This window comes from Octodon degus, unplaced genomic scaffold (assembly GCF_000260255.1).
Source record: "Octodon degus isolate 3935 unplaced genomic scaffold, OctDeg1.0 scaffold00017, whole genome shotgun sequence".
In the NCBI taxonomy this organism is placed as follows: Eukaryota; Metazoa; Chordata; class Mammalia; order Rodentia; family Octodontidae; genus Octodon; species Octodon degus.
In genome coordinates this window covers 3,686,306-3,709,653 of record NW_004524593.1, presented here as the reverse complement: position 1 = coordinate 3,709,653, position 23,348 = coordinate 3,686,306, and the positions used below count along the sequence as shown (strand labels likewise).

General features: G+C 38.5%; 1 protein-coding gene and 1 non-coding gene across 4 annotated transcripts in view; one reads left to right on the top strand and one right to left on the bottom strand.

Annotated features, from left to right (window-relative positions):
• Positions 1-23,348, top strand: part of Klhl20 (kelch like family member 20) — a 52,338-nt gene that overhangs the window by 15,155 nt on the left and 13,835 nt on the right. For all 3 annotated transcript variants that reach the window (XM_023710380.1, XM_023710378.1, XM_023710379.1), the window contains exons 3-6: positions 2,663-3,236; positions 12,559-12,717; positions 13,961-14,055; positions 17,120-17,235. In XM_023710380.1, coding sequence (XP_023566148.1) covers positions 2,663-3,236; positions 12,559-12,717; positions 13,961-14,055; positions 17,120-17,235 — 944 coding nt within the window. The remainder of the gene's footprint in view (positions 1-2,662; positions 3,237-12,558; positions 12,718-13,960; positions 14,056-17,119; positions 17,236-23,348) is intronic.
• On the bottom strand, positions 22,122-22,246 carry LOC111815545. The gene has a single exon (XR_002820228.1). It is a non-coding gene; the product is annotated as a small nucleolar RNA SNORA40 (small nucleolar RNA).

Genomic DNA, 23,348 nt, shown 5'->3' with positions numbered 1-23,348 from the left:
CCCGGCGAGAGAGTGAGACCACCCGGGGGGCGCGGGATCCTGAACAGACCCAGAACCCTGGCCTGGCAAGTGAGTGAGACGACCTGGGGCCCGCGGATCCTCATTGGACCCAGGTTGCAGGCCCAGCACGGAACTCTTCAGCAGAACTCCCTGCAAAGAGGCTAGAGGCAAGACCCACCCAGCTGATTCAGGAGCAGATCATCTTGCCAGAGAGACAAAAAGGGTTCAGCTCTAAGGCCTGCATCAGAAAGAAGTGGAGCGCAGCAGCCAGATCCAAACAACACCCACCTGGAGGAATCTGAACTTCATAGATCCGGACCTGGTGCTAAGGTAATAACTCTATCTAAGCTCTACACCAAAGGTCAGAAGACAGTGGTATACAAAATGACAAAGAGAAGGAACAAAATGCAGTCTCAGGCCCCGAGTCCACCCAGTACAAATGCAGAAGACACTAGCACTGAGGAAACTGGAAATCACACACCAGATATCTCTGAAATAATAGCGTTGGCAGTAAAGAATCAACTGCAGAAAGGTATAGAAGAAATCAGATCAGAAATAATTTTAGAACTAAAAAATGTAGTGGTAACTATAATCAAAGAAGTACTAAGTGCTTCTAAAGAATACACTGATAAAAAAATAGAGGAGAATATAAAAATGATGGGACCCCTGAATAAACAATTTAGGAAAGAAATAGAATCTATGAAACAGGTTCAAAGTGATATACAGGAAATTAAAACCTCAATCACAAGCTGGCAAAACCGTTTGCTTGAAAGTGAAAATAGACTTTCTGACCTGAAAGACACCATTTCAGCTAGTGAAAAAGTAAGAAAAGATCTCTTTAAAGCAACTAGGATGCAGGAAAAAATAATTCAATACCTGCAAGATGATGCAAAGATGAACAATGTGAGACTAATAGGCATCAATGAGAAGGAAGGAGTCAATACAAATGATATAAAAAGAATATGGGCAGAAGTAATAACAGAAAACTTCCCAAATATGGGGCAACAATCTGCCATTCCTGTAACCGAAGCATATAGAACTCCAAATAATATCAATCCAATGAAAACCACACCCAGACACATAATAATCAAGATCCCAGAAATTCAGCATAGGAACAGTATACTAAAAGCCACTAAAGAAAAGAAACAGATCACATTTAAAGGAAAACCCATCAGAATAATGGCAGATTTTTCTTCACAAACCATCAAGTCAAGAAGAGCATGGAGCAAAGTACTTCAAGTCTTGCAAGAAAACAAATTCCAACCCAGACTGATCTATCCTGCAAAACTCTCTTTCAAATATAATGGAGAAGCGAAGTATTTCCATGACAAAGAACAACTAAAGAATTTCATGATGACAAAGCCAAGCCTACACGGACTACTAAATGATGTTCTAGAGAGGGAGCAAATTGATCACAGCCCCATGAATGAGAACGGAAAGAACCCGCCAAATAGGGCAAACAATTAAACAGAGGAGAATAAGAGGTATACAGTAGTAGTCTTTCAGTTATTCTTTTGTGTTCAGCAGCAGAATATTTTCATCAGCACACTCTACAAATGGACTTCTCTTCCACCCTATGGGTCATGATTCCACTTGAGTCTACAGGGTGGATTTCAAAGAAATAGCTGTAGCTCAGTTCCACAAGTGACACCTAGCCACCAGTAACTGTCACGGTCATTATGCATGCCCACAACACACTAGAACTTTGTGCGATATCCTATCCTCAAACTGTTAGAAGTGCTGGTCATTTACTTGCCATTCCAGTATTTATCTTATGTTTTACTCTTAGTACTTCTTTGCTATCATGAAAACTTTTTCTTAGTTCAATTGTTTTGAAACATTTAATTTTCTGAATATTGCTTAATCTTAATTTTTATTCTAAGATTTATACTGTATCTTTGACTTACAATTTATTTAAAAGACATTGTATGATATCTTCTCCTAGTATTCGAAACTTTAAAAAGTAAAAAAAAGTAATAAAATTTATAGATTCCAAGAAATACAGTATTGGATATAAATTTAATTTTTAGACACTGGCTTATTTTTTTCAGATCTTTTCATGCAAATGAAGCTATATTTTATAAATTTTCTGCTGAACTCTACACTGTAGCTTCAAAAGTTCTTAGAAAAACATAAACTGTCACCCAGTGAAAATGAGAAATAATCATCAGCTGTTTCAGAAAATAGTAAATGTTAAGATTTGGGGTCAGCCAGATTTAAAAGGTGAAAGTATATAGATGTGTTTTATGCAAAGAAAGTAATTAATAATCTTTTTCGTAAATCATTAATATTGTAAGAGATGTGACTGAAGACGGGATATTTCTGGGATATAAAAAGAACTATCCAGGTGCGGGGAGATAGCTCAGTAGAATACATGTCCTGAGTTCAATCCCCAGTACCACAAAAAAAAAAAAAAAAGATCCTTTATTTTATGAGATTGTATAGTAAGAGTGCTTTAATTTAGAATTAATATCAATTATCCTTCAAGCGGCTTTGAAGAAGTTTATAGATTCTAGATTTATTAGAAAAAGGAATGCTTTGGCTAAGTAGTTCCTTCTGGTGATTTCAGATTTCTTTACTTGTGGACTTAGGAGTCCGTCAGGGCAGAAGCGAGCTTCTGATAAGGTTTCCATCTCTTCTCCTTCCCATCCGATTCCTGTAGGTGCACCAGCATTCGACCAGGAGAGACTGGAATGGATGTAACAAGTCGCTGCACTCTTGGAGACCCCAACAAACTGCCAGAAGGGGTCCCACAACCCGCCCGCATGCCCTATATCTCAGACAAGCACCCTCGACAGACCTTGGAAGTGATTAACCTCCTGAGAAAGCACCGGGAGCTGTGCGACGTGGTGTTAGCGGTGGGCGCGAAGAAGATATACGCCCACCGAGTCATCCTGTCGGCCTGCAGCCCCTACTTCCGGGCTATGTTCACAGGAGAATTGGCAGAGAGCCGGCAGACAGAGGTGGTGATCCGAGACATAGACGAGAGGGCGATGGAGCTGCTGATCGACTTCGCGTATACCTCCCAGATAACTGTAGAAGAAGGCAATGTTCAGACCCTCTTGCCAGCTGCGTGTCTCCTCCAGCTAGCAGAAATACAGGAAGCCTGCTGTGAATTCTTAAAGAGACAGTTAGATCCATCCAACTGCCTGGGCATTCGGGCTTTTGCTGACACACACTCTTGCCGTGAGTTGCTAAGGATAGCAGACAAGTTCACTCAACATAACTTTCAAGAGGTGAGTTGTACTCGGTAGTTTGAATGCACTAATAACCTGCTTTTCATAAGATCTGTATGGCTGCAGACTCTACTAACTCCTGCTTGAGTATTTACAGCTGGTTTTAACTCAATGTTACCCAAAAATGTTACAAATTCTAAGCCTGGTTTTTATTTTAAAAGCTAATTTTGTGTTCTTTCAGTAAAGTTGTTTCTCCATTAACCATATTCATAAAAGCATTCTTATAAGCTAAGGTATATTTCATTAGTTTAAAGATAAGTGCCTGATAGGGTAGTGGCATGACTTATTTGCATAAAGTATTTCCTTCCTAGTTGTATGGATTATTCAGCCAAATAAATTATAACCAGAGGTTATTTGGTGAACTAAACATAAAAAATGAATTTCAGTGGCATCAAAAGAATTTTCATTAACTCACTCCTTTTAACTTATCCATTTATTTTTTTTTTTAATTTTATTGTGTGTGTGTGTGTGTGTGTGTGTGTGTGTGTGTCCAGCTCAGCCCACCAGGGGGCAGGGCTGGCTGGCATGTGGTGCTGGGGGATTGAACCGCAGTCCCTGTGCTTTGCTAAGCTTGTTCTAAGTAGGTGCTTTCGACCACTGAGCCATCTCACCAGCCCCTAACTTATCGATTTATAAAGCTACTGGTTTTCATCTAGTGGCTTGGGAACATAGGCAATTAAGCGTAGTGAAAAGGAACCCAGAATCGCTACTCATGGAGTTTGTAATCTAATTGAGTTACTGATTGCATAGTCATACACATAATTAACTATAATTAGTGGGTGCTACAGAGAAGTATTCCTGAATGATTTAAAAGTATACAAAAAAGATTAACTTTGGTTCTAGAACAGTCTATGGAAAATCCTGAGACAGTAACAAGTATGACTGATTTGAAGAAATAAAAACCCAGGTAAGACCCAGAAACCTAGGAGACAGGGATTATAGAAAGCTCTCATAGAAAAAAGAGGGCCACGGACTGGGGAGATGGCTCAGCAGAATAAGCGCTTCCCTGGCAAGCACAAGGGCCTGAGTTCAATCCCCGGTTCTGCAAAAAAAAAAAAAAAAAAAGAAAGAAAGAAGGCCATTTTACAATAGAGTTGATAAACTATGTGAACAATTTAAGATTTAATCTGAAAAAAATAAAAGAAAACTATTAAAGAGTTTAAGCCAAAAAAAAAAAAAGTATGGTCCATGTTACAGTTTGTGTCACTCTTATCTACCAGTATAACTTCCAGAAGATCAAAGATTTAAACATACAAAATGAAACCATGAAAATATTAAATGACACAAAGCAATTTCTTTATAATCTTGAAGTGATAAAAGCCTTTCTGACAAATCAGAAAGGATAGAAAATATAAAACAGAGAGATTTGACCACATAAAACAGAATTTTCACCAGGAATGATGTCACATACCTATAATCCCAGCACTCCAGAGGCTCAGGCATGCCTGAAATACACAGTGAGACTGTCTCAAAAAAGAAAATTAAAAAAATTCCACGTAGTGGAACAAAGTGTGCTAAATTTTTTTGTACTAACAAAAAAGTCAAAAACTGAGAAAATATATTTGCATGATATCCTATTTACAAACACTATTGGAGCAAATCCCTCTATTCATTATGTCTGCATCTTATACAGCAAATAACCACTAGGAAGAGAGTATGCAATGTGTTAATTATTGGAACTGTCCTCCCAATTTGATTTGAAACTGTCTCATTGCTATTTGTTTCTAAATAAAATTATGGGAAAAAAAATATTTGCAGTTCCTGTTGCAAAGATTAATCTACTTAGTATATCAAGGCTTCCTTTTGATCAATAACCTAGACCAGTGAGCTAACTAAAAAATGGTCAGTAAAGAAAAAAATTAAAATTGCCCTTAAATAACTGAAAGTGCTCAAGTGTGTTCAAAATAACTGAACCACAAAGTAAAACTATACTCCATACTGAAGTGCATTTATCAATCAGATTACTGATATCTCAATCAGATTACTGATATTTGATTGTGTACTCTGTTGACAAGGCCTTTGAAATATAGATGTATTGGTAGTATGAATATGAATTGCCACAACCCTTTGGAAAGGAAACTTGGTATCAGTCAAAATTACACACTCTTGGGCCAGCCAGATAGCTGAGCAGAGTAAAGCACCTGCTTAGGCAGAGTGCAGGGACCAGGGTTCCATCCCCAGACCCAAATGCTTTGCCAGCCCCACCTCTGGGGCACACTGAGACGGTGAGTGGTGGTTTCAGTAATCCCAGTGTTTGAGAGGCTCAAAACAGGAGGATCACTACAAGTCTGATATGTGTAGTGAGACCCTGTAAACCCCATACTAAAAACAACTTAAATAAATAATAAAATTTTTTTAAAAATGAAAACTACACATTCTTTGTGAATAGTTTTTGGCTCAGTGGTCTCCCTTCTGGGAATTTGTATGACAGATAGTGGAGAATGCAAGTTTGACAAGGTAAACTATAGCTCCTTTTTTCAATGTTGTGGTGGTTAACTGTTGTATTACCTTGAGTAAGAAATCCCCAACTATAGGGCCAGGGAGATGGCTCAGTAGAATAAGCGCTTTCCTGGCAAGTGCAAGGGCCTGAGTTCAATCCCCGGTTCCACCAAAAAAAAAAAAAAAAAAGAGAGAGAGAAAGAAACAAATGCTCAACTGATTGGACGAGCAGTGGGTGTGGCTGAAGGAATTTATTGAAGACGAAGACCCGCTCTGGGTGTGGGTGGCACCAGCCAATAGGCTCGAGGCCTGGGTGGAATAAGAAAGAGAATGAAGAAGACTCTTCTTGGGAGCTCCAGCCTTCACCTTCACCTTTGCCCTGGATGTCAGCTTAGACCCTTCAGCCTTCCCCACAGATGCTGGGCCTCATTGATTCTGACTTGTGTGGGACTCTGCAGAAAACTGCAGGCCTTTGACCTTTGACTGGATCCCTCTGCTCTTCAATGTGCAAACAGCCCTTTCACATGCTTCCACACGTGACTCCACACATGGCCACTGCAAGCCTAGCTTGTAAATCCTCATCTGTTTACATATTTTGTATTTATTTTTTCTCTAGTGAGCGCTAACTGATACAGATAGCTTGTATCAGTCAAAATTGCACACTCTTGGGCCAGCCAGACAGCTCAGCAGAGTAAAGCACCTGCTTAGGCAGAGTGTGGAGACTGGGGTTCCATCCCGGGACCCAAATGCTGTGCCAGCCCCACCTCTGGGGCACACTGAGACGGATATTGAGAATGAGTGTGGTGGTGGCAGTCTTTGAAATGGCTATGAAATATCTAAGTAAAAATACTGAACGAGCAGCTGTTCATAGAAGAGATAACTGTGAGAATAAAATTTAGCAGTTACCAAAACTACAGGTTCCAGCCAGTGTAGTGGTGCACACCTGTAATTGCAACATTCGGGAGGCTGAGGCAGGAGGATTGGCACAAGTTCAAGACTAGCCTAGAGAGCCAGGAAAATAGCTTGGTGGTCACGCAAGGACCCAGGTTGGATCCCTGGTACCACATGCCATGCTGAGGTGCTGGCCACCAAAACTGAGTGTAGTGATGCGTACCTGTAATCCCAGTACTGCGGAGGCTGACACAGGAGAATCACTACAAGTCCAAGCTGCATAACAAGACCCTGTACCAAATAAATAAATAAATAAATAATGATTAAAAAAGAAAAAGGACCAACCTAGACTATATAGCAAGACCCTGTCTCAAAACAAACAAACAAACAAAAAATTATAGTTTCCATTCTACCCAGCTATCCCCTTCTTGGCATCTTTCTCAATTAAAAGCATCATAACACAGCTATATATGCACACCCATGTTCATAGTGGCGCAGTTTGTAATAACTGAGTCTTGGAAACAGCCTAAGTGTCCATCAGCTCAGCTAATGAATGGATAAAGATGATTTTTTTATATAATGGAGTACTACTCAGTCATCAGGAAGGATAACACTGAGGCATTTCTAGGTAAATGGATACACCTTGAGACCATACTCTTAAGTGAAATAAATCATACACACATGTCCAAATATGGTTTCTCTGGTGTAAGAAACTGAAAGTATAAATGAAGACCAAAATGTATAATGGATATTGGGAAATGGGAAGAAAATATTCAAATAAGGAAAACAAGGAAGGAGGGGAGGAAAGAAGGAACAAGAAGAATAGAAGGAAAAATTGGAAACAAAACTTTTGAAGATAAAGAGGGGAAGTGGGTTGAAGGGATGGGAGGAGAATGGGGGGGGAGCAGCAAAATATATCCTGTACAGGCAGAAACTCCCTATGATGAATGTTATCTGTATGCATATCTAAAATGTATAAGACGTTTTTTAAAAATCTAAACTCTCCATTCTGACAGTTCCCTAGATAATTACTTACACACACACACACACACCCCAGAGTGGTTTGGTTGTCAGAGGTTTTCATTGGTCTAATTCTTCCTGGTTATATTCATGCTTGAAAAATCACCAACACCCTTAATCTTTTTTGTAGACTGACACTTAAGTATTTTTACCCGAAACATTGCCCTTCTATCAACTACTATATCCTGAAAGCTTTTCCTGACTTTTTAGAGTTTTATTTTGGTGTAGTTAATTTGGCTTGTGTCGAATATGCATTTGGAAGACTTCCTTTTATTTTTGGATCCCATTGCTAAAATGAGCCGTTAGAAGGATCATAATACTGTGTGCAGAAGGAACAGTGCTAAGTAATCAAAAAAACGCCTCCTCTTGGAACTGATGTATCAGTGTACATGGACGCTCTAGAAAGTGCCAGACGTCTTACAGTAGAGGGCGTTCATGATATGCTGATTAATGAAATAATGTTAGAGCACCTGGAAGGTTTCTGAGAGTTGAGGGAGTTACTGGGAGTGTGCAAACTGAATTGACCACAAAATGAAATTACTAAAGTAAATGCAGAACACAGAAATGCTCACAATGCAGGGAAAAAGGCAAAAGTAGTCAAAATAAGAAAAGAGAAACCAGGCATGTCGCACCTCCTGGAATCCCAGCATTCAGGAGGCTGAGGCAAGTGTATTGCCATGAGTTCCAAGGCCAGTCTAGGCTACATAGTGAGCTCAAGGCCAGCCTGAACTTCGTAACACCTGAAACAAAAGGAGGGAAGTTCAAACAATAATTAAGGAACTACTAAGAATATTTACCAGAGCTGAAAAACCAAGTGGCGCTAAGCATGTAAAAAGCTCAGTGTACCTTTAAAATTTAATGGAAAGAGCAGGCTCTCGGGATAAATCCTGAGGGGATTTCACTGACTTTTTATCAGACTGAAAAGCTACAACTCTTGTTGCACAGGTCCTGCTTTACCTTGGTCTTAACCATCCAGAAGAAAACTATAAAAACGAAATATAAGAAGTAAAACCATGCTGTTATGTTGAGCTGTGGCAGACTCAGGTCAACAATTTCTGACATTGCCAGTGAAGTGGAAGACCCAATACTATTATGGGCTGCTGGACTCTTTTAGAATATTTTGCTGAGTTTACACACCTATAATATTCAAATAACGGAACTTAACAAAAAAAGGGTATACAGACGATTGTATCTGTGTATTCAAAGTGGTTTGAATAAATGTATAGTTACATTCTCTTAATGAATAGAATGATTTGTTCTAATGGTGTTTGTAAATAGGATATCATGTCCGCATCTTGTACAGCAATTAACCACTAGGAAGAATGTATGCAATGTGTTAATTAATGAAACTGTCCTACTGATTTGATTTGCAGCTGTCTCATTGCTATTTGTATATCAATAAAATTACGGGAAAAAAAATTAATGGAAAGAAAACAACAGCTAGACATATCCTGCTGATGTTTTTAATTGCATAAATTAAAGAGGGGTGGATCTCACAAATATCCAGACAGAAAAAGCAGGTTACTGCTAAAAAAGACAGCCAGGCATGGTGGTGCATGCTTGTAATCCCAGCACTTGAGAGACTGAGACTGGAGGATTGTTGGGAGTTTGAGACCATCCTGGGCTACAGAGTGAGCTCAAGGCCAGCCTGGACTGCATAGTGAGACCCATCTCAAAAAGACAAAAAATAAAATATGACGACAACAACAACAACAATAATATATAAAATAAAAAGGGCAAAAGTGAGGCTGACCTCAGATTTGTTCTCTTATAATTCTAAATGACTGGAGACCATAAAACAAAAAAGGGCCTGAGTTCAATCCGCAGTTCCACAAAAAGAAAAATAATAATAATAGGACAGTTTCAATAATTAATACATTGCATATTGTTGTCTTTTTAGTGGTTATTCATAGTATAAGATGCAGACATGATATCCTGTCCAAACACTATTAGTACAAATCTTTCTTCTCATTGAATTAAGAGAAAGTAGCTGTATATCTATCCTGTTTTGTATATACAGATGCAAAATGGTCCTGCATTTGTATCCCCTTTTTTGTTTAGTTTTGTCATAGATAGATATTCTATTGCCATTTAAATATTGTAGGTGTATGAATTCAGCAAAATAATTCCATATACTCCAGTAGTCCATAATAGTAGTGGGTTATCTGTAGGATTGGCAATGTCAGAAGTTGTTGACTTGAGCCCTTTACAGCTCAGCATATTAATATGGCTTTTCTTTTCATACCTCATTATTATACTTTTCTGCTGGATGGTTAAGACCAAGATAAAGCAAGACCTATATAACAAGACATGGGGGCCAGGGAGATGGCTCAGTAGAATAAGCACTTCCCTGGCAAGCGCAAGGGCCTGAGTTCAATCCCTGGTTCTGCAAAAAAAAAAAACAAAAAAACAAGAAATGTAACTTTTTTAATCTGCCAAGGTCAGTCAAATCCCCTCAGAATTTGCCTGAAACTCTGTACCACAGTTTGTAGATCCTTTGTCAGTGTCAGCTGTGTGGATGAGCCACAGCCATTGCTTGACCAATTTGCTCTCTGTGAAAGCCTGAGAAAATGTTTTCTCGGGGGGCCGGGGAGATAGCTCAGTAGATGAGTACTTGCCTGGCGAGCACAAGGACCTGAGTTCAATCCCTGGATCTGCAAAGGAAAAAAAAAAAAAAAAAAAGACAATGTTTTCTTTCCATTACACCAAGAATTTTATACCCTGCCAAATTCTCTTTTCTTTTTCTTTTCTTTCTTTCTCTTCTTCATCTTCTTCTTCCTCCTCCTCCTCCTCTTTCTCCTCTTCCTCCTCTTCCTGTTCCTCTTCCTTCCCCCTTCCCCTCCCTCTCCCCTAAATTACTATTTCTGAATAAAGGCAACTAGGTGACATTCTCAGATATCCAGGGGTTAGGAAAGTGTTAACCAAGAACCTTCTTTGAAACTTTGCTGAATGATTTGTACCCAACAACAGGAAGTTAAAATTAAAAAAAAAAGGACAAGGGTCGCCTGCTTGCAATAACTAAGAGGCCAAGAGGCCATTATATTTGTAATCCCAGCAGTTGGAAGGATGAAGCAGGAAAATCATCATGACTTCGAGGCCTGCCTAGTCTATGTAGTGAGTTCAAGTCCAGCCTGAACTACATAACAAGACCCTGTCTAATTAATTAGGAGGAAATTATATGAAAGAATTGATAGTAAGCATTAAAATTAAGAACCATGAAATTAAAACTATAATATGTAGGGTAACAAAACTAAATACAAAAATAGATTTTTTTGTTGCTTTTTGAGGGGTTTGTAGTTTTTTTTGGTACCAGAGATCAAACTGTGGACCTTGCACTTATTACCAGGAGCTTATGCCTGCTGAGCTATCCCCCCAACCCACAAAAATAAATTTTCAAGCTAGATCTAAGTTTTTCAGTGTATGTGGTTTTAAACTGTCAAAAGGCATCCTAAATAGTCAGTGTATTGAGCAAATAAATACCGGGGGTTTTTTCATACTGTATTATAGTTCAAGATGCATGTTGTAAGGCCAAATGAATGTATAGTAAAGATACTTTGTCACTGTGGACGGGACAAGTGCAATAAAGATATTCTAAATGTTAACCTGACAAACTGGAAAATGGTACAGCTTTATTTTCCTTGTGTAACTACAAAGGAAAAAATTGACAAGTTGTCCCTGATGTTAATACTGATAGTGTAAAAAGAAAAATTTCAAAGCCTGGGTCAGAAAAAAGTAGACAAAACCTAGTTTGATATGCTGATTTGGAAAAGCTAGTAGTTCATCACATCATACAGTAGTTCATATATGTCAGTTTGTCATTGATTTGTGGACAAAAATAGAATAAATATATCCCAAGTTTTTGAAATAAGAAAATGAAAAACCAAGAAAAAGTAGCAAGAGAAAAATGAAAAGAAAGCATTAAAAATAGCATAAAAGAACTGACAGTGATTTATTATGCACATAAACTGGTTAAGTTCTCAGTGAATAAGACCCAAGTTGAGTCAAAATCATTATCTGACCCAGGCTGCATCCCATTTATATAAGGCAAATGTTAAATGAGCTTAACAATAATAGAAATCCTTTAGGTCATAGATATAGAGATTAACATTTTTACTAGACAGAAATATGAATATTATGAGGTATTTTACATTTAACAAAGTTTATGTGGTAGGTACCATGGTATTCATATGTAATACACATATTTTAAAACATACGTTTGAAGTTAGTGCAACTTACGTAGCTACAATCATTAAAGAATCCTTTAGTTTAAAAGAATACGTGTAACAAAATATGAATTTTTATTTTAATTTTTAAGGAAAAATGTCATTTTCTTTTAAATTTTTTTATTTATTTATTTGTGTGTGGGGGGGGGGGGGCCAGCTCAGCCCACCAGGGGGTGGGGCTGGCTGGCGTGTGGTGCTGGGGGATTGAACCGCGGTGTCTGTGCTTTGCTAAGCTTGTTCTAAGTAGGTGCTTTAGACCACTGAGCCATCTCACCAGCCCAAAATGTCATTTTCAGGACGACCAGATAGCTTAGGCAGGAGCAGGTACCAGGATTCAATCCCCAGCATCACAAGCAGTGCTGGCCCCGCCCCCATGGTGCTCTGAGATAGCAAGTGAGACTGGGTGTGGTGGTGCACGCCTGTAATCCCAGCGCTTGGGAGGCTGAAAACAGGAAGATCACTACCAGTCCAATCAATGTAGTGAGACCCTATAGACTCTGTCGACCTTATACTAAATACATTTAAAAAAAAAATGTCATTTTTCTTAAATTGCTTAAATCACAGAATTACATTCGCTAGATTTTAACTGTATAATCTCACTTTTCCTTTTGTTTAAACCTTCACTTTGGCATTGTTTTAAAATTCAACACCATTGTGGAATAGCGTTTTATAGTGTAACCTAAAAAATAGACAATAAATTAAATGTGCTCATAGCTTTTTTTCCTCTATTCTGTTGTAACTTTGAACAGGTAATGGAGAGTGAAGAGTTCATGTTACTTCCAGCTAATCAACTCATTGATATAATATCTAGTGATGAGCTAAATGTTCGCAGTGAAGAACAAGTATTCAACGCGGTGATGGCCTGGGTCAAATATAGTATTCAGGAAAGACGTCCTCAGTTACCCCAGGTAAAACTAGAAATGCTTCTCTAAGAAAACTGCTCTGTACTCGAAGGAACGATATGCACTTGTGTTTCAGAAGTGCTGTAGTTAACCACTCTCCCTTATATCACACTGTAGGAAGATCTGTTTGCAAATAATCAGGGACTTGGTTAAAAGCATCTTGATGATCATTCTGAGCACTTTACTCTTTTGCTGCCCTTCTGTTTTGTATTTATTCTATATTTGAGCTTAGCACAGTGCAGAAGTTAAATTACTTAAAATGAACAAAGTAAACATGAAGAGAAATACTGAAACTTGCACAATTAGGAGGCTAAATTACATACAGCCTGAATTGTGTATTAAAATCCAAGAAATACACAGGCAAAATAGTGCTTAGGAACCTTGCAGTCCTGACTAAGATCACTCGTATTTTTCCAGTCTCTGAATTACCAATGTTATAAAATAAACTGAGTTCATTATAAAATAAAAAATAATATGCTCAAAAAGAAAATGAACAAAGCAAGAGTGCTTTTTTGCCTAAATAGCAGCTTGGAAATCCTGCAACATCTTGATCAGTAGAGAGATGAAAGGGAGCATGTGCAGTCGCTGAGTAAAATGTTTAAGACCCACTCTTCTTAGGACTGCACAGTAGTCCCCCACCCCATCCACAGAGGACCCTTCCAAGGCACTCAGCAGAAGTCTGAAGCCTTCAAGCCCAATCTCTACTGTCTTTCCTGCACATACATACCTGTAGTAAAGTTTGATTTATAGTTAGGAACAGTAAGAGATTGACAGCATTGAATAGTATTGAACAATTATGGCAACATACTGTAATAAAAGTTACTTAAAACTTAGAAATTATTTATTTCTGAAATTCCTCACTTATCACTTCTGACCAAGGTTGACTACCAATAACTGAAACTGCAGACAGTGAATTGTAAAGAAGGAGGAACTACTATGTTCTTTAGCAGCTTAACAGCATATTCTTCCAGATCTGTAGTCAATTTGAGTTCAACTGTAGAAAAATTTATAAGATATTGCTAAGAGCTTAAAGTAGCATTCTAAAGTGATATTAGTGTGCTTCCAATTTTCTGACTGTCTTGTATTACTAAATTTAAATTTTCATATGTACGCCTTCCTTTCTTCTTATCTATCATGTTCAGTTAGATCCCCATCACTTTAAAGCACAATAGGGGACCGCGGGTCGTGTGTTCTCCTAAATAACTGTAAGCAGGAGCTCAGGCCTCTAATGCTGTTTGTTATCTCGTAGGTGCTGCAGCATGTTCGTTTGCCTTTGCTTAGTCCCAAGTTCCTGGTGGGCACAGTCGGTTCTGATCCCCTCATCAAAAGTGATGAAGAATGCAGGTATGAGTGGTCCTGGATGAGAAAAATCAGTACCTGAGCATTTCTATTTAATTTTAACTTCCTAAAGTGGTATTTTCTAAAATATGTATTTCTTAGCACTAAAACTAGGGCACTTTTTTTTTTAATTGGTTTTCCTCTGTGCTAGGGTCAGGAGGAGGAGAAGGAAGGTGAGCTGACTGAAGTTCAGTATTTCACTCTTATGAGATTTTTGGGCCAGGGAGAAAGCTCAGTGGAATGAGCGCCTGCCTGGCAAGCGCAAGGTCCTGAGTTTAATCCCTGGTACTGAAAAAAAAAAAAAAAAGAACATATTCACTGTTAGATTTTCATGTAGTAGTGTTTATTGATATAGAAGTAGCAATAAAGAGGAAACCCCTAAGTTTTTAGTGCAGGCTTGAATTACAGGAAGCAATTCTCTGTTTTTTCCTTGAGGTAAGTGCTGTGGAGTGTGTCAGCACTTTTTCATTCCATCACGTATGTCTCCTCAGGGAATCGGACCAGCGTTGCTGTCTAAGGTCACAAGCAGAATGAAAGATGTGTTATCTCCTAAGGTAGCTCTGGACAGACTTCGATTTGACCTAATTTCCACATCTTTTTTTTTTTTTTTTTACCATCCCACTAGAAAAATCAAAAGCCTGTTTTATTCAACTAACTCTGTAATATATGTACAGTTTAATAAATTAATCTATTAGTTTGACACTTTTTAAAATATAGCTTCAATCTAAAACCATTTGGCATTTTTAAGGCCTTTCCCCCAGGTGTTCCAAATATAAAAGTGAAAGAACAAGTCAGTACTCAGGATTCCTTAAACTATGCCTGACCTTTGTGCTTCCCTTGATGATTACAGAAATTTGGAATTACTCCTTATTCTAGAGCAGAGATGGGATGTACATTTTCGTTGTATTTCTTCTGCAGTCGGAAGCCTATTCCTTTAACGGGAGATGTTGTATAGGGCTTTATATGTTTGCTTTTTACATTTTCAAAAAGAGACGAGTGACAATTCCCCTTGAATAGTTGCAATAGCAGCAGGCAGAGTTGTGCGGAAACCTGAGGAATGAGTACATCCCTTCGCCATTAAGCACTAATCAGAGTGTACTCAGATGCAGAAAGTAAGAGTACTTGTGAAATTGCTTTTTTTTTTTTTTTTTTGCAGAACCGGGGATTGAACTCAGGCCCTGTGCTTGCTAGGCAAGAGCTTATTCTACTGAGCTATCTCCCCGGCCCCTTGAAATTGCTTTTATTTTTTTAATTTTTTTTTTTAATTTTATTTATTTGTGTGTGTGTGTGTATGTGTGTGTGGCCGGCTCAGCCCACCAGGGGGCGGGGCTGGCTGGCATGTGGTGCTGGGGATCGAACCGTGGTCCTTGTGCTTTGCTGAGCTTGTTCTAAGTAGGTGCTTTAGACCACTGAGCCATCTCACCAGCCCTTGAAATTGCTTTTAATAAAAGACCTTTCTTGTTATTCTAACCTCAATGTTTATCAGTTGTGTGCTCTTAGACAAGTTATTTTAACCTGTTTGTACTGCAGTTCCTTTTGTGAAGATTAAATGAGTTAATATATATCAAGAAAAAAAATATATATATATATTAAAACTGGGGCTAGTAATTGTATTGTCATTAGGTTTTGGGGAGAGTTTGTTTTGTTTTGTTTTTTGTTTTTGACTTGCTAAGTATTAGCTCAAAGATATTCTTTTCTAGGAACCCTTAACTGGCCTGAAAACTATTAGGAGATAAAAATATTTTAAATATGAGGAGATAGAAAAAAAACTCAATTGTTGGCTTGCTAGGTCAGTATGCCTCTGTGTGTGTGTGTGTGTGTGTGTGTGTGTGTGTGTGTGTTTAGGACAGATAAGTTTAGAAGCGGCTTTAGCAAAACCTTGTATTAGAAAGTGGAGTGTGGGTCATGCCTGGGACTAGTGTAGTAGGAATAAATTACTCTTTGTAGCAAAGTGACAAGAGAAATAAAAATATATAGTGGTGGGGGCCAGGGAAATAGCTCAGTAGAAGAAACACTTGCCTGGCAAGCGCAAGGACCTGAGTTCAATCCTTGGTTCCGCCAAAGAAAATATATAGTGGTTTAAGAAACACTTTGGAGGGGCCAGGGAGATGGCTCAGTGGAATAAGCGCTTCCCTGGCAAGCGCAAGGGCCTGAGTTCAATCCCTGGTTCTGCAAAAAAAAAAAAAAAGAAAGAAAGAAAGAAAGAAACACTTTGGGCTTAGGACTAAAGAATTTGTACCTGTCAGACACTAAGTCACTTAAAAGACTCAAGTGAAGTAAGTACATATACAAATATTTTGTTTTAGGATACTGTGTTTAACAAATGCAGTTGGCAGATCCTTAAAGTACCTTAATTAAAAGAAAATTTTGCTCAGCTCTGTGGATGTGTTGAGATTAATGTGTTCTCACTGGTTTAAACCATTAGTACTACATGCTTGACTGTCCATTGGGCAGCTTGTGCCACTGATGGTGCAAAATGATCCAATAACTTTTACCAGTCTTTTTACTAATAAAATTAATAAAAAGCTACCCAGTGGGACAGTTGTCCACATACCTCTGCTGGTTCAAGCCACCCAGCAGGGAGACATACAAATTATGACTCATTTGTGACCATGTTAAATTATTAATATGCTAACAGATACTAAATTTGTGCTAAGTGAATTTACACTATTTCTTCTTTAGTACTAATATTTTTGATCTAGTTTATTATACTTAATTTAGCAAATAGCTATTGACTGGTGTGCTATTTTTATATTATCTACAAAAACTTATTTAAAAAGTGGTGACTAGGTAGGCTAGTAATTAAGTTGCAGTTTTTAGTTCTTTATAAATTACCAGCTATGCATATGTTGGATATAATCACGATGGAAATGCCAACTAGTTTACAATTTATAGCGTAACTGTATCATTGTTCCATGTTTGTGCTAATTTTAATATTGGCTGGCATTTATGATTTGGTTTGATTTATGTTTGTTCTCCTTTGCCAACCTATATTTTCCTAAACCATATTGAGAATTGATTGACAGTGTTATTTAGACATTTAGAAGAAAAAGGCAATCTTTTTCTACAGAGATTTGGTAGATGAAGCCAAAAACTACCTCCTATTGCCTCAAGAACGACCATTGATGCAGGGACCAAGGACAAGGCCACGGAAGCCAATCCGATGTGGAGAAGTACTCTTTGCAGGTTTGAATCTTAATATACTGTAACTAAGCCAAACATTTTCCCACATGATGTGTATAATCATTTCAGCAATAGTGATAGCTGTTGTCTTAAGAAACTTTCATAATGAGTCAACAGGTAGCTTGACTCTTGACCCATGATCCAAAAAAATACTCTTATTTTATATACATATAAAAATATCATGTAATGGATGTTTTTGGAAAGAGTCATGTATATTACTTTATATACTAATGTGCAGCTCACTTCACAATTTCTTGGGGTTGCCAGAAAATCTTACATTAACATTTACACTTTGTTCTAGCTATGTTGACCTAGGTCGAACTCAAGACAACTTGCTGTGTTATACTATTTTACTCCAACTGTCTGCTCCAAAATCTTTCAATTTCAGATGCTTCCATTCCAGCCATGTAGAATCAGTCATCTGACTACTGACTTTCTCCACTGTTTATTAAAACTTTCAGAGTTGGGGATTTGGCTCCACCGTAGAACACTTGCCTAGCAAACTGGAAGCCTTGGGTTCAGTCCTCAGCCCTAAAAGCAAAAGATAAACCTCTCCTAAAACTTTCCACAGGAAAGGTATCCTCTAATCCAAAACTCAAAAGTGCCCCAAAGTCTTGTTATAAGTATGCTTTGGATTTTGAAGTATTTCACATTTTAGATTTTCAAATTAAACATGCTTAGCTAATAAAAAAAATAAACTATGCAAGTACTCCAGAATTTGAGAAAACTCCAAAATATGAACCACTTCTCACCCCAAGCATTTCATGTAAGGGATATTCATTGTGTTCCAGTTTGTTTAGATTCCTTATTCATGGAGTTATTGGGGACCTACTTTTTGGGGTCAGGGGATACCAGGCATGGAGCTCAGGACCTTTCACCTACAAGGCAGGTTCTCTGCTGCTGAGCTACATCCCTGGCCTGTGGTCTTTCTTTAAGCATTGGAGCTGCATTGATTCCATGTGCTGTAGACATAGGCATCCCTGATTCTACTGTCTTCTCTAGATAAGTGAAATATTCTGTTCCTTCTCCTTGAAGAATTTTATGCAGTCTCTGGGGCATAGTACCCTTTTCATCAGCTTAACTAATAGTTTGTTTTTCTCTTGACATGGGACTATATTGCCCCTCATCTTTTTAGAAGAAAAATTTGGTAATTTATGATTTTAATTCCCTCATAAGTTTTTTCATACAATTTTTCTCATGTAGAAGATGATAGCATTTTTTTTTTTTTTTTTTTTTTTTTTTTTTTTTTTTTTGTATTTTAGGGCAGGGTCTACAGGGTGTTCAGGGTCTCATTACTAGATCGGACTTGTAGTGATCCGCCTGTTTACAGCCTCCCAAGAGTTGAGATTACAGGCATGCGTCACCACGCCCAGTCTCAGTTGCTGTCTCAGTGCGCCCGTGGGGCAGGGCCGGCATGGCAGGCCTAGGGATCGAAACCCTGGCCCCTGCACCTGCTTGCAGGCACTTTAATCTACTTAGCTATTTGGCCAGCCCAATAGCATTTCTTTTTGTTTGTTTTGTTTTTGTTTTTTGTACCTGGAATCAAGCTTAGGACTTGCCAGTCAGGCACTGTGCCACTGAGCTATATCTCTCAACCAGCTTTTTTTTTTTTTTGTTCAGTACTGGGGATCAAACTTAGCATCTTATGCTTGCCAGGCAGGTGCTTATGCCACTGAGCTATCTCCCCAGCCCCCAGAATTTCTTAAAAAAAGAAAATTAGCACACTTTCTTTTCTTTCTAATCATCATTACGCCCTTTTTTTTCTTTTGGAATTTTTCTTTCATTTTGTTTTCAATTTCTATTGTCATGCAGTGAATTCTGTCAGACTTCCAGTGTCCTGACATCTTTTTTTTTTTTTTTTTTTTCTTTTGTGGGCAGCTCAACCTGCCCATAGGGCTAGGCTGGCACAGCATGTAGTGTCAGGGATCTAATCTCATTCCCCTGCACCTACCTAAGCTTGCCTAAGCAGGCACTTTAGACCACTGAGCTATCTCGCCAGCCCCCTGACATCTTGCATTGTTGTTGATTTATCATTTCTGTTGTCATTCTTATGTTACTATTTTCATTCTATCTATGCATGCACATGTATATATTTATGTATTTGTGTGGTTTACACAGACACTTGCATACCTACACACATCACTCCTACATACCAGTCTATATTACCAGATGTTGGTGAATAAACTCATTGTAAGAGTTAAGTTCATATGTAGGCCTATTGAACATTTCTTCACCTTTAAGGGTTGAACTATATAATATTATATTCTAAGGTTCTTTTTTATGTGAAAGTAATTTGTTTTACCAGCTCCTCATTCATGGGAGAATGCTATAAATTACATCAGGACTTGTATTTCCCAGTTTTGAAAATTGGTTAGCTTTCCATCACTGGGACAAAATTCCTACCATATACAACTTAAAGCAGGAAAGATTTATTTGGGCTCAGAATGTCAGAAGATTTAGTTCTTGGCTGACTGGCTATAAGGCAAAAACATCATAGGGCAACAGTGCTGCTTCAGTCATGGCTTCTCAGAAGTCAAGGGGGAGGGGCCAGGCAGCAGCTAGAGTCCTCGAGGTCTTACCCTGGGACCCACCCAGAAGTGTTCTTTACTAATCTAGGTGTCTCATTGATTATCACAAAGGTGAGGACTACAAGTCTAACTGTTTGGTACTTTTGGCTTCATAATACCATACTGGTTCCAGGAATTTATAATAGGCCATCTGTTGGAGGTATGTCCATTATTATGGAAATAATAATTGGCCTGTTTTAGTAAATAGAATAGTTAACTGGGAAAATGAAACATAGGTGAGCCTCCCTGCAAGCAAAAGCCGAAGACCAAGCCCAGTAGGGGTATATATACAAAGTATATTTCAGTTCCAGGGTCTTGTGGGGTACCAATCTAGGGGAAGATCACAAGGTAACCTCTGTGAGTGCTGAGAAAAAATAATGTGACTCCCTGTAAGTGAAAATGCCAACTCGACTTTATTTGACTTACTTGGCTCTGCCACCTTTATCCTGCTGTCATCCTCTTCCAACATGACATCATCATAAATGACCAGCAGCAAGCATCCACTGTGCATCCTCTGCACTCAGATCTCACTTGCCAAGCAAGGATGTTCATCAGTTGAATGCTTGTCTAGTGTGAGACCTTGGGTTTCATCTCCAGTACCACAAAAATAATAATAATAATTGAATAAAATGGCAATGCTGATTATATCTAAAATCTCACCTGTCTCTTTTCATTAGATCATTGTGTTTATTAAACCACATTTTGCCTTCTTCAGAAACCAGTTAAATTGGATCTGTTCAGGGCCAGGGAGATGGCTCAGTGGAATTAGCACTTCCCTGGCAAGTGCAAGGGCCTGAGTTCAATCCCCGGTTCTGAAGAAAAAAAAAAAAAAAGGATCTGTTCATGATCTCAGACTCTTAGTATTGATCTAATAATTGCATATTCTTAAGTTGGTATCTGATTGTTGCACTATATTGTTAATTACTCGAAGTCCAGGTCAACTATTTCTATTTTATCTTTGTAACTTTCAGAATAATTAAATGCTCCTGATCCTGAGAAGCACTAGTAAGACATTAGCATCAACCCACGATGAATAGTGGAAAAAGAAAACACAACCCACCTGCCAGTGGCAACTCTGAATTACCAAAGAAGGATTTACAAATATCACCTAGTATATGAAAGATAACCTATTTCTGCACAATTTTTTGCAGTGCTGCAATTAGATCATTTATTTTCAAATAGCGCTTTTTGTTTTTCTAAGTACAGAAGTGAGTACACATGCAGTATAGAATATTTTTTTTAGCAGTGGCAAAGTTTACTCAAGAATGTAAAAGTAAGAGTAGGAGAGAAACTGGCTCTGCAACACTGCTTGGGCCGAGTAAATGGAAGAAGGGTGAGAGTGAAGGTGAAAGTACACGCTGTGCCTGGGAAGCCACACGGGCCACTGTGGAGAGATGCAGTACCTCAGAAATTCTGATGAATACAGAAAAACCAAGTTAAATCATCTATCCTCTTTCTTACATTAGCAAAGCTTCCACTTTCACTTGTAGAAGATACCTATTGTCTCTTTCTTTATAAGAAGATGTGTTTTCCCTGCCTTCTCAATCTTTTTGTGGTATCTAAAGCTGAACTCTGTCCTTAACTAATACTCTCATTGGTACAGTTTACAATTTTAGGGTGGGGCCCATTGGCCTCCGCTTAATCTTCAATTTGCTTTAGCTTTTATTTGCCCCTCCTCGCCATGTCTCTGGAATGCCAGATCACCAATTCTTGGTTAACCTTGGTGAATTGGTTCTTCCAGTACTTTCACTCTATGGAAGTAAATGCTGGAAGCTAAGATCACATCTATAACCCCTGTCTTCATTTCTGGCTTTTCTTCTATATTCTGTTATGTTCATTGATGTCTCTTTAAGGCAGCAGTTTTTGGCCATATCTGTCTAAAGCTATGCTTTTTGTTTGGGGGTGGGAATGTTATTAAAATGTGTGGAAATTTTAATCTGATAGTATACTACTCTACATTTAAACTTGATCCACACACTGACAGTGAGACATATCTTCCACTTCAAACCCCATCTTATCAAGACAGAAGCCCTTAAGAAAGAGAAAAAAAAAGAGCTGTCTTCATGTTTGTCAACAGGGAAGTTGAAAGAGTGAATCACCAAGCTCAGATTTTGCTTGTGCCCTCTGAGTTCTAATTGTTAGTCTCAGAACCAACCTTAATGATTAGCCTCCCATCACTTTAATCTGTATTTAGGTATCATCATCTTTTGTTTTCTGATATGGAGGGTCTTATGTAGTACAGGCTGGCCTCAAACCTGTGCCCCTCTCACCTTAGCTTCAGAAATGGCAGGATCACAGGCATGGACCATAGCACGTGATAGTAATAGTCCTTCTTGTATGTAGTCAAAGCTCATACTAAACAGTGAGTTCTGGGTTGCAAAAGAGGGTTTATTTTTTGCACTTGTCCATAAGTAGCAAAGCATTTTAGTCAACATCTTATACATACAAATTTATACATCCCCATTTCTGCAATATTTTTCTTCAGGTGTATTGCTTAATGCAAACTAAAAGTCCCATGACTAGGATGTCCATTTTGCTGATCATAGTGTATAGGTCCCCATGGTCTACCATAACCAAATGCCATGGCCTGAGTGGCTAAAACAAGAGAAATTTATTTTGGAATAATTCTGGAAGCTGGAACTCCAAACTCACAATGCTGGCAGGGTTGGCCTCTGGCAAGGCCTTCTCCCACCTTTATATTTGATTTCCTAAATGCCTACCTTTTCCTTCAGTATTGAAGGGTATCATTTATAAAATGATATTTGATATGGAGTTATATGATCCATTATAAAATTCTCCCTAATTAATGATTAGGCTAGAGGGCCAGCCAGCTAGCTCAGCAAATTAAAGCACCTGCTTAGGCAGATACAGGGGCCAGGGGTTCAATCCCCAGACTGTCATGCCGGCCCCACCCCCAGGGTATGCTGAGATGGTGATTGAGACTAGGTGTGGTGGCATGCACCTGTAATCCCAGTGTTTGGGAGGCTGAAAAACAGGAGGATCACTATGAGTCTGATCTGTGTAGTAAGACCCTGTAGACCTTGTACCAAATGCTTAAAAAAAATTTTTTTAATTATTAAGCTATTTGATTGGTCTCAAGTGTTATAAATACTCATATTTTCAGCATAATGGTATTTTAGAATTTTGAATGTTTTCTCTATTACTGAAATTCCAGGAATATGTCTATTACAGAATTCAAATTTAAGGGCTGGGGAGGAAGCTTAGTGGTAGCACACCTGCCTAGTATATGTAAAGTCCTAAATTCAATCTCTAGCACCAAAAAAAAAAAAAAAAAAAAAAAAATTAAGAAAATACACATGAAGTTTGGCCAAATAGCTCAGCAGATTAAAGTGCCTGCTTAGGCAGATGCAGGGGCCTGGAATGCGATCCCCTCGCCTGCAGTACCAGCCCTGCCTCCAAGGCACTGTGAGATGGCAATTGAGACTAGGTGTTATGGTGTGCGCCTGTAATTCCAGCACTTGGGAGGCGGTAAACAGGAGGATCACTATGAGTCCAGTCTATGCAGTGAGACCCTATAGACTCTTCCCT